Source organism: Musa acuminata, chromosome BXJ2-6, assembly GCF_036884655.1.
Source record: "Musa acuminata AAA Group cultivar baxijiao chromosome BXJ2-6, Cavendish_Baxijiao_AAA, whole genome shotgun sequence".
In the NCBI taxonomy this organism is placed as follows: Eukaryota; Viridiplantae; Streptophyta; class Magnoliopsida; order Zingiberales; family Musaceae; genus Musa; species Musa acuminata.
In genome coordinates, this window is record NC_088343.1 from 39,761,565 (window position 1) to 39,773,557 (window position 11,993).

General features: G+C 36.9%; 1 protein-coding gene across 2 annotated transcripts; it reads left to right on the plus strand.

Annotated features, from left to right (window-relative positions):
- The first annotated feature begins 1,490 nt into the window (after positions 1-1,490).
- LOC135615565 (uncharacterized) lies at positions 1,491-11,853 on the plus strand. Of its 2 annotated transcripts, XM_065114227.1 has the most exons (12): positions 1,491-1,648; positions 2,039-2,197; positions 5,030-5,128; positions 5,512-5,615; positions 6,051-6,817; positions 6,916-7,038; positions 7,166-7,254; positions 7,341-7,541; positions 9,987-10,388; positions 10,858-10,941; positions 11,124-11,342; positions 11,455-11,853. In XM_065114227.1, the coding sequence occupies exons 2-11, from the start codon at positions 2,042-2,044 to the stop codon at positions 11,160-11,162; spliced, it is 2,064 nt and encodes a 687-aa protein (XP_064970299.1). In that variant the 5' UTR covers positions 1,491-1,648; positions 2,039-2,041; the 3' UTR covers positions 11,163-11,342; positions 11,455-11,853. The 2 variants fall into 2 exon arrangements, with proteins under 2 accessions (XP_064970299.1, XP_064970300.1); XM_065114228.1 differs by lacking the exon at positions 5,030-5,128.
- Positions 11,854-11,993: the final 140 nt, after the last annotated feature.

Here is an 11,993-nt window from a genome sequence, read left to right on the forward strand (position 1 = left end):
TCTATAACACTTTTCTAATATGATGCTTATCCAACAAGTGACAAATTTAGTGAATGTATCTTGCACTAATCACAGTAGCCATCAAAGAAATTGCATTAATCTCAGTTACATATAGTTTTGGGCAGTCTTATGAGCTTAAAGGACGACGATCACAAAGAGGCAATACGATGGAGGAAGAGGATGAGCAATGAATGTGCTATAACTATTTCAATTTTTGGTCACTTTATGAGCATAATGGAAGATAATGTGATGTGCATGCACATAACGATTCCAAGTAGTCATATAGAAATATATAATATACACATTTGTTGTATGGATGATGTCTGAGTTCATATGTGATTCGACTCTATTTTGACCTGACCCTTCAAGTCGAGAAATCGTTGACCCGTTTCGGGTCCAAGATCGATACACTAGTCTAGACAGATGGGTTCGATCTGGAGTTACTTGATTCATTCGACTCTATTTTGACCTGGCCCTTCAAGTCGAAAAATCGTTAACCCGTATCGGGTCCGAGATCGATACACTAGTCTAGACAGATGGGTTCGATCTAGAGTTACTTGATTCATTCGACTCTATTTTGATCTGGCCCTTCAAGTCGAGAAATCATTGACCCGCTTCGGGTTCGAGATCGATTCACTAGTCTAGACAGATGGGTTCGATCTGGAGTTACTTGATTCATTCAACTCTATTTTGACCTGGTCTTCAAGTCGAGAAATCGTTAACCCGTATCGGGTCCGAGATCGATACACTAGTCTAGACAGATGGGTTCGATCTAGAGTTACTTGATTCATTCGACTCTATTTTGATCTGGCCCTTTAAGTCGAGAAATCGTTGACCTGCTTTGGGTTCGAGATCGATTCACTAGTCTAGACAGATGGGTTCGATCTGGAGTTACTTGATTCATTCGACTCTATTTTAACCTGGTCTTCAAGTCGAGAAATCATTAACCCGTATCGGGTCCGAGATCGATACACTAGTCTAGACAGATGGGTTCGATCTAGAGTTACTTGATTCATTCGACTCTATTTTGATCTGGCCCTTTAAGTCGAGAAATCGTTGACCTGCTTCGGGTTCGAGATCGATTCATTAGTCTAGACAGATGGGTTCGATCTGGAGTTACTTGATTCATTCGACTCTATTTTAACCTGGCCCTTCAAGTCGAGAAATCGTTGACCCGCATCAAGTCCGAGATCGATACACTAGTCTAGACAGATGGGTTCGATCTGGAGTTACTTGATTCATTCGACTCTATTTTAACCTGGCCCTTCAAGTCGAGAAATCGTTGACCCGCATCGAGTCCGAGATCGATACACTAGTCTAGACGGATGGGTTCGGTACGGAGTTACTTGATTCGACCCGACCGATTGCCACCAAACGCACCCAAATTGGCCCAAATGGGTGCGTGATTTGACGAAACCAACAACCGAAGACGGTTTCTTTCTCTCGTGGAATCTGCCAAATTGCTGTTACGATTATATATTAATTTCTTTTGATCCCTTCTTCCCCTTTTCTGTCTCACACACAATTGAATAACACGCACAGGCGAAGGCGACGGCGAAGGCGAGGGGAAACCGCATCGCTCCATGGCGACGGAGCTCTCCGATCGCTTCTCGGCGCCCGCGAGCCTCCCGATCTCATCCATTTCGAGGTGCCGCTTTCACCCAATGCTTCTCTGCTCCCCATCCGTCTCTCGCTCTCCATGTTCTCTTCGTGACGATGTCCGTTTCGGTCGGTCGCGAGGTCCTTTATTTCGGGTTTCTTGTCGCTGTTAAATCTTTGCTGATTCGAATCGGTTTTCTAGGGGGTCGGTAACTGTCTGAATTCCTGTGGGGTTGGAAGCGTGGATCTTCTTCGCTTGCTGCTCGTTTTAGTCTTCCGTTACTTGCATCGATCTTCTCTGTTCCTTGCTTGCACGGCGTTAGGTTTTTTATGGTTCGATCTGGGGCTTGGATGGGCCTATTGAATGTCGATTCTGATTAAAGGTTTAATTTTGCTTGTTTTGATGTGGGAGCGCGTTGGGTTTTGCTTATGGATTCAGGTAATGGGGAGGAGAGAAGAAGGTAAAGAGTTGATAATGTCTGTTGACGGAGAGGATACAAGATGGATGTGTGGCAGTTCTGGTGTGGTGAACCTCCACCGAGTCAGCTCTATGGTAAGAGAGATTGGAGAACCGTGCCTGTATCACTCGCCCGCCAAGGTTGGTCACCTGGAGCTTGTTGAGACACTTACTTCTCACAAACCGTCCTGTTTCACTTGCTGTTAAACTGTGAAGATGCTTTCAGTAAGTCGTCCATGCAATGGTAAATTTATATTACTCGAGCGCCTAGATGGGGTTTAGGTGGATGCTGAGGCCATTAAGGACGAACTTTTTTATTTTAAGCTGATTTTTAGTTGCTGTAACCAGTCATTACTAAATGGTAGCATGATTTGGCTCATAAGGTAGATCAAAATGATGGTACCTTAAGAATCTACCAAGTGTCAATTGTTTTCATAACAAACTATAGGTAAAGTTAGTTGTTCTCCACAGTGAACAGTATGTACATTGGTTGTTGTGTCCTCTTTAATATGTACATATTTTTTAAACCATGATCCTTGTTGTTATATATAAAAAAATTACAATTTTTAGTTATGTTTTTTTTTTCTTTCTTCCACTTCTAATTATGAAAGTATCTTATATGAAATTTTCAAATAAAATGCATGTTCTGGGATATGAATTCTATCTTATATCTTCTATGCAAAAAGTTCAATGCAGGAGGATGGTCAAATGAAATTATTAATGTTAACCAGATTTGATGCTTTGTTCAGCAGTATTCATGATCAATTTTTTGCTGAATCTTTTCTGTAGATGGCTGAGTTGATTGTTTTAAGGGTCCTTTAGACTTCCTGAATCTTTATTCTGTTGAAAAGCAAACTTCTTATGTCAGTCTGATCATACCGGCAAATGTAGTTTTCTTGTATGGTCTTTTTGCACTATGAGATTCTATGTATCTTATGCTATATGTGTTATATGCTCTGAGCTCTGAGACACCAACAATATCTTTCCACGATGGTAAATTACATCCACCACATCGCCTCATATTCTTTGATTTTTAATCTTAAATAAAATGTTGTTCTCCTCTTAGGAACCCACAAAATGAAGAAAAAATAACTTTGATTTGGCAAATTCATACATAATATCTACCAATTACATTGCAGTTGTGAGTTATAGCAGTTATCTCATTTCAGTATCCTAAAATTACATACAAGAGCCATCCATTGCCCTAGAATTCTCCTCCCACTAACTTAAGTTCTTATAGGCACACCCCATAACTTTAATCATTGAAATGAATTTATTTTGGTTTTGTTATCTATTCTTTCTCTTAAGCTGACTCTGTAGTTTAGTTTTATGATTGTACAGTTTCAATACTCTAGGTGCTTTGTACTGTATAAATTTCTTGTCCACAATGTTAGTTCATTTATAGGTTGTGCAAACCTTTTGTATACTTTTTTTCTACATTCAATCTCTTTAATTATCTACACGGTTTTCATACCATGAAGAGCATGATCTCAGCATATTATTAGCTATAGTGTATATTATTTTGGACCAGGTTAATTTTATTACCAACACTTTTTAAAAGTTAGCTTAGAGGAAGTTTTTCATCTAAGATGGTGGAAAGATATTTTGAATATTACCAATATCTGGACAAATATGGTGGGAAAAACTGTAACGAGTGATGATTGAAGAGATTTTTATCTACAAATATTTCACTTTGTAATTTGACACAAGGCTCCTAGAGAGCACCAAGCTGCGAAAGAGAACCAAGCTGTCTTCGCACGGTGGTTGACAATATCTGCAGTGTCTTGCAGCTGTTGATGAATAACACAGCATTTCAGATAACTTACTAATTGATCGATAAACTCTTGAAGACCTTAATACCAAAGTAACTATTCGTTTTGTTATCCTGTGATAAACTGGTGGCTCGTTCCTTGTTGGTTACCCCATTTTTCATCCATGGTGCAGGATTCATTTCAGAATAGTTAAAGTTAAGCCTTTTGTTGTCTCAAATGATTTTGATATTGGACCTTATATTTTGACATGATTGTCACTTTGCACTTTGAAGTGATACATTTATGTTGGCACATTCAGTATCCATTTAAGCTGGAAGATGAAAATTTATGTTAGTGTTTATGATATGGTTTGTCTGATCAGCATTGACTTGAGCTTGACAAGGTATTAAAAATCATGTGGCAGGTCTGTACCATCCATTATTTTGAAATTAATTTAATTTATATTTTTGAGTTTTGAGTCTTGACAGCGACAAACTATCTCTTCAGTCGAACTCCTCTCTCTCTCTCTCTCTCCCTCCCGATTCCACCCCTCTGTCTCTCCTCCTCGATTCTCTCTGCCTCCTGCTGCCCATTGCCTCATTGTCTCCGAGACTTCTCTTCTTCCTCTAACTCCTCCTCCTCCTCCTCTGCTTCCATCCTTCTCGGTGCCAACTGGTTTGCTGACATACAGTGTGTTAATTTGCTGATACATACCAGACCCGTACCAGACCAGTATGGGTCTGCTATTGAGATATAAAACCATGAGCTGGACCATCCTTGGTAAGAGCCTGGTACTTGGTTTTCACAAGCTCATCCATTTCTTGCTAGGATCTTAACTTAAGAGTATAACTTTTCTCTTACCCTAGGTTCTTGCTGGTGCAATATTTGACTTGTTCAATGTGAAGACTTCTAGTTGCTGTTGTTGTATTATATTATCTGTTATATTACTTTATAAACCTAGCAACTTTTTTTGTATTTCATTTTTGCAGCTCATAGTCATTAAATAATTTATATTTCTTACGATTATGTAGATTTCTAGCTATCCTATCTTGTGCTTTGATATACATGGAAGGTCATGTTTAACTAATAATGTACTTATGATTCATCGAATGCAGTCACATGTATCTGCTTATAATTCATTAAATACAGTTGTATGTGTGTTACTAATGCAGTCTTGCATACAGTTTTTTTTTAATTTCTTATCTAGTTTTCTATGATTTAGCGAAACAAGATGCTCAAACCAGAAAAGTGGCAAACAATTTTTGACACTGATGGGAAGGTTGTAGGCTTTCAAAAAGCACTTAAATTGATTGTCTTAGGGGTAAGTTCTGGGGCACTTCTCATGCTCTTTCCAAGCTTTTATGTTATTCAATTTGTGCTAATCTTCAGTGTTCTGTAATTCTTCCATATCTTGTAACTGTCGGCTCCAGATTCTTCACATTTGTTGGTATCATGGTTACAGCTCCTATCTACATTGAAGGGCTTATAATATGCAATCTCTTAGAATATGATATATACTTCTAAATTTAAGAGCTCTTATCTTCGTTAAAGAGTGGACATGATACTTCTTTATAATTGTTTGTTCACTCACCTATGTACATTTCATGTCTATTGCTGATAAATCATAGTGATCTATTCCTTGAATTTCTACTGTTCTGTGCCTGTATTTATTTCTTATATTTTACCTTCCTTTTGTAAAAACAGGGTGTAGATCCATCAATAAGGGCAGAAGTCTGGGAATTTCTCCTTGGTTGTTATGCTTTGAGCAGTACTGCTGAATATCGGAGGCAATTAAGGATGGCCCGAAGGTATCATTTTTATCATTTTTATAGACATTTGCTGATAACTACATGTTGAAACTTAACCTTGATATTTCAGTCAGATGCATAATTGGTCTTCCTTTTTCTATAAGGGTAGAGATTTCTGCTATAATCTTGTGGTGGCTATGATTCCCATCTGTATTAATTACTAGTAGTGCTTGTTTGTTTTTTATTACTGCTATTGGAAGTTGTTTTATGGTTTATCTGTCGTTTGCCTTTTTTTGGTTCCACTTTCTGAGTAGATATCAACTTTACTTTTTAATCATTAAGCTTTAAGTTGGATGACAAAATATCTGTAGCATTTTCATTGGATCAATTTTGGTGTATTTCTTATTATTGTAGAATGCTTTATTTAGTCAACTAGCATCCCCAGCTTCTCCTAGGGTGGGAATCATGCATGGTGGTGTTTTACATGTAATGCAGGGAACGTTATGCGGATCTAATCAAGCAATGCCAAATGATGCACTCTAGCATTGGTACGGGTAACCTAGCTTACATTGTTGGGTCCAAAGTTATGGATGTAAGGACTTTATCCAAGGACAATCGTGATGGGAAATCAGTGACTACTAGTGGGTATACTTCTAATGATACTACCATCAAGCTGGACTCATTCAATGATATGGATAATGACTATATGGACACAGTGTACTCATACCGAAAGAAAAGCTCTGGTAATTCAACTGAGCTAGTCAGTACCAGAATGAGCACAGACAGTGCTGCTTGTAATTATTGCTCAAGGAAATCTGAGAGTGAAATCAATGAACCTCATTATGACAGCGAGAGTTTTTATGATTTTCCTCCTCTTCCTGTAACTAATTTATTCGAGAAAGATGGTGGTCATGAGAGTGAAAGTAAGAAGCATAAGAAGCATGGTGATAGAACTTTTGTTTTTGAAGGTACAACAAGATTGGGGGATCAACACATGTATAGCTTCCAAATCAACAACAATGAGGATCTGATTATGGAATCAGATTTTCCATCTGCAAGCAACAATGAGAGTAACCTCTTTCATTCAGATGGTCAGAAGTGTGTTGAAGGGACAAAAGAAATGGTGTTTGAAGAGGATGTTGTCAATGGGTTGAGGATATTGGATGTTCCACAGGCAGGTGCAATGGGTGAGACGCCAACAAATGCATTGGTCACCAATGAAGATAGAGTTTCTGAGTGGCTATGGACACTTCATCGAATTGGTAACTTAGTATTCCTATTAATGAAATTGAAGGAAATTCTTTCATTATTATCTTGTCCAACATGATTTTCTCTCAGCTGATAATCATTGGTTTTGTAGTTGTTGATGTTGTGAGGACAGATAATCATCTTGAATTTTATGGAGACTCAAAAAATATGGCCAGAATGTCAGATATTTTGGCTGTCTATGCATGGGTTGATCCATCCACTGGATACTGTCAAGGTTGTACCTAGATCATTGCCTCTTTATTTTCTTGTTTGGCACTTGTACTTGAATTTGGTGCAAATTTGACTGTTTAAACTTGTTATACATCCTAACCATTAAATGATTCTCGTTTGATTGATATTAGGAATGAGTGATTTGCTTTCGCCCTTTGTCGTACTTTATGAGGATAATGCAGATGCCTTTTGGTGCTTTGAGATGCTTCTCCGAAGAATGGTAATCACATATTTGTCTGATCTACCATATCTTAATTTATGACTTCTCGATCTTTTGGGAGTAATATCTATTGCATTTTCTTTCAGCGTGAAAATTTTCAGATGGAAGGGCCGACTGGAGTCATGAAGCAATTGCAAACATTATGGAAGATATTGGAACTAATAGATGGTGAAATGTTTGGGCATCTTACAGCCATAGGTGCTGAAAGTCTTCATTTTGCCTTCCGAATGTTGCTGGTTCTTTTTCGTCGGGAACTATCTTTTGATGAGGCCCTTCGTATGTGGGAGGTTTGTACCTTGAAGATGTTAATTCCAGAAAGTTGACTAATTCTATCTGTTGATTTGGTTTTCTTGGATATTGTAATTTAATATCTATTCATCCATAGATAGTGGTACTAGAATTTTACCTATTACTTTTGATCTGGCAATAATATTTCGGTGGTAGTAAAGAATACAATAATAGTTTATGAATTCATTCATGGTATGGTAGTATTACAATAACAACAACAATAACAAGAAACAGTAATGTCCGAACCATTTGGGGTTGACTTTCTCTGTCATTGAGCATATGGTACTGTAGAATGCAAATGAAAATATCACATTTAATCTTTTTAAAGAGACTCCTAAAACATAATCAAGGTGTGGACATGATTGAATTTGCTTTCTGCTTATTAGAGTTTTAGGCTTGACACCAAGATTGAAAATTTTCATACATGTATGGCTGGATTTTGCTCCTTTGTAGGAGCTTTTTTTTTGGAGATGCTTGATTGAGTTTTTGTCTGAGAGGCCTTCAATTATTTTGTTGGATCTGCTTGATTCACTATTGATAAGCATTTTACTCAACGTACTTTACATGCCTCATCATTTCCTAGTTTTTGAAGTTTTCTATATGAAGGGACTTGTCTTCGAGTTGGATTTAAATAATGAAAAACAAATAGGTTAACATGTTAGATAAAATTTAATTAAATTAGGTAAACACAGAGCCCTCCGAACTCTCTTTTAAAAGATGACATGATCTTAGTGATTCAAACATTAAGAACCACCACATTAAATATGAACAAAAGTGCTGGTTCTGCACAGTTCATGCCAGTCAACAGGTATCTTGCTCACATAGGCATCAGTACATTATTATGTATCATGCCAAGTGTGTGTAACTGCTACTTTGGCTTGTCACTAAGCCACGTGACGGACAAAAACCCTTTGTTGATTTGCACTGCAGTGAGTACATATCATACAAAGATTTTATTGGCATACTTGTGCATGAAATTCAAAACCTTGATAAAGGCATGCACAAGAACTATTTCAGAGTTAACTACATGGATCATTTCCTTGAATTTATCTTTAAGATTGAATGTCTGGAGATAATCTAAAAGCTATAAAATCATGTTTACTACTCTTGTTCAAGTTGTATGTGATTTTTCAGTGCCTCTCATAAAAAGGTCCGACATGAGCGACTCGTTTTGTTTTCATGGATCTCTTAAGGTCTTCTCTTAAGGTCTTCCACGGTTGTATGCCTGAATCAACTTTAATAGTTTCTGCACATATTATCCATAATTCCATCTCCAGCATATTATGAGTAGAAGCATTTCCTATTCTCTCTGAGATACTAGTTTTATTAACTTCAAGATATATCGTTTCCTAACTACCCAAAATCTTGAAGTAAAGTGTGTTGGTTCACTCTGGTACAGTCCTTTCAGTTGTTTCAATGGTTGCAAAAATTGTTATAAGAATATCATCACTTCAACCGTTCCTCTCTTATTCTAAATCCCAAGAAATTTATACCATGCATGTCAGTTCTACCCAGAATGAGAAATCAGAACCTTTATAGAAAATTAAACCTGTGACAAATATTAATTGAAATTTTGGGAATGGAGGAGTATCAACTAAAAGAACACTATTACTGAGATTTTCCCAATTGAAGTTTAGTTAATTCATTTTAAACCTAGATTAAATCTAGATACTTTTCAACGGAAACATATAAATGAGTTCTTGATTACATCAAGGAGCTGTAGTTTGAGATTTATTATATGGAAAATAGTATCAACATGACTACTGGTAACTGTGTTAAACTGAACCAAATTATGGCAGAATGGTCCAACCACTCAATCTGTTGTTTAGAGCAGTATCTGACAATGGCTTTTGATCTTTTTCCAGATTCATGCGATCTTGAATCTTGTAACTTTGGTCTTTAGATGGTAAGGGTAAACCCCATTTCTTAGGAGTCTGAGAGTTATATAGGCAGGCTACTGTTAGCTGTAACTACTGAGGTTTCACATGCATATTCTCGGAGATCTGTTTACTTGATGTCCTTATTATAAATGATATTAGGTGTTAATCATCCATCAAGTTCTGCAGGGAAAAAAATAATTTTGGAGGTGTTGTGGTTTGCTTTAGGAGCCAGTCGTGACCAACCAGGAATTCAGTATATCATCAGTTTGAATGCAATAGACGATTGGTCTTAAAGAAAAGCTCTTTAATATAAACTAATGTTATTGCTGCTGTGACTATGAAACCCAATGAGTAGAGAACATCAAGGTCATGGTCCTTTGCAATTTAAAGGTATTAAGCTTAAATGAGCCCATGAATAATGCTTCCTTACAGATTCGTGATCAAGTTTATTTTTCAGGGTTGCTCTTTGGGCATGAATTGCTAATTTGGAATGCCTTTAATATTTTATATATGGCATTTTAACGCTTTATCTGTTCTACACTTTAATTATTGATCCCCCCCCAGATGATGTGGGCTGCTGATTTTGATGAAGATCTATGTCAGCAATTAAACTCAAATTGCCTCAAACCATTATCCTTGCAACTTAGAAAAAGTTCAAGTGGAGAAATAAGATTGGATCAGACAGAAAACAGCAAAAGAAAACTTAAAAAGACAAGATTACATTGCAGAAATGGTGATTTTTTTGCACAATATAGCAATGGGGCTAGATCCATTTCAATCCGTCCATTTTGTGGTCTGTCAACCACTAATTGCTGGGCAGAGAATGATCAGCTGCAGGCTTGCAGTATGTCTGTATCAACAAGGAACAGTGATGATGAATTGCCTGTCTTCTGCGTCGCAGCTATTCTTATCATCAACCGCCAAAAGATTATGAGAGAAACTCACTCGATCGATGATGTGATTAAGGTAGATTTTCATTTTATTTCTCTATTTTTAATATAAGTGGGCCTTATTTCATTCTCTTTCATAAGTCATAACTTCCCTATGAAGAAAACTTTCGTATGGGATTATTTGTTTAATCTCTATTTTGTTATCTAATCATAATATTTTCTTGTTTTTTTGACCCTGATGAATTGATTCAGGATCTGACAAAGTTTCACTTTGAACTAGGTGAATTCTTAATTAAAAAGTTTGTCCTTCTTTTAGGACATTTTTATTGTATTTCCTTCTGAGGTTATTTCAAGTTTATAAATTTCTTTCATTTTCAGTATTGTACACCTTTAATTGTGCTATGCAGCTCAACTATATTTTAATTTACTATATTTGATGTTAAGCTGATGTGTGTTCTTGAAATCTGAGAGCCTTGAATATCTGTTTCTCTTACAAATGCTATATAATGCTATATTCTAATATTCATTTTTTTTTTCTATTACAGATGTTTAATGACAACATGTTGAAAATTAATGTAAAAAGATGCATACGCATGGCCATCAAACTAAGGAAGAAGTATTTTTACAAGGTGAAGGATTTAGCTTATTGATTATAGAAATTGTTTCCACTCTTTCATCATTGCACTGCTAACTTGTTTTTGCATTTGCTTCATTTGATCCTCGGAGTATTTGATATCTTTAGCAATGAGAACTTTTGAAATATTATTTTTTAACATCATATAAGGGTATAATGTTCTTGTGTTGGATACAGTTGATAAAGCAAACAAGCTTGGGATGTTCAGAGCAATGAGTAGGAAAACATTTCTGGTGCTGTTTATACACCTTGGAAAGGTTGCCCAAGTAGCTGCTGAGGATTTTTTTGGTTTCAATGTGACATTTCATAGCTCCCAGTGTGGAACCTGTGTTGGAGCCATCGCCCAACATTTCATGAAATCGAGTTTTAATGAGTTTGATGCTGCTTGCCCTCAAGGTAAGTTATGTACATCTTTGGAGTTCAATTATCATTTTCACTTTCAATAACTTCGTTCTAAGCAGGCTTGCATTCTCTGGGTTATTCACTCACAAACATGTTCAATTTCCAGCAAATCTGTACAGATTCTTCTGATTTGACCAAATACTTGAAAGCTTTAAAAGTGGAAGCAGCGATCCTTTTAGCTAGAAGTGGAGCCTGAAAGCATCACGTGTTTGCTGCTGTATTGATGATATACCACCGGATTACTGATGAGCAGCAGATAGCAATCACCTTTTCTTTTTCCCCTTATTTATCTGTCACTACCTCAGTGCCAAGCGGAAGAAGAACAAATTTTTACTCGCTACAATGATCTCGTTAAAGAAATTTAACCTTTTTACGGATCAGTTGAGTTTCTCTGTCCTGTTAATCAAGCTTTTCAAGCAATTGCCAGTGGCTAAATTCAGAACATCTTTTTAGGGCCTACCCATATATATATATTAAGAGGACAGAAAGGTTGTTTTCCGGTTCATATCACGGCCTACCTTGTATCTGCATCCAGGACTTTTACTTTCTGCTGATGTGAGAATTAAGACAGGACATGGAAATGTGTGTTCCCCCCCCCCCCCCCCCACCTTTAACAGAGGGTAGACGTTTAAAAAGAGATTTGAT

Coding starts and splice junctions, on each gene's coding strand:
- LOC135615565 (XM_065114227.1), top strand. CDS start 2,042: ATGGGGAGGAGAGAAGAAGGTAAAGAGTTGATAATGTCTGTTGACGGA. Junction 5,129..5,511: donor TTAAATTGATTGTCTTAGGG/GTAAGTTCTGGG, acceptor TTGTAAAAACAG/GGTGTAGATCCATCAATAAG. Junction 7,542..9,986: donor AGGCCCTTCGTATGTGGGAG/GTTTGTACCTTG, acceptor ATCCCCCCCCAG/ATGATGTGGGCTGCTGATTT.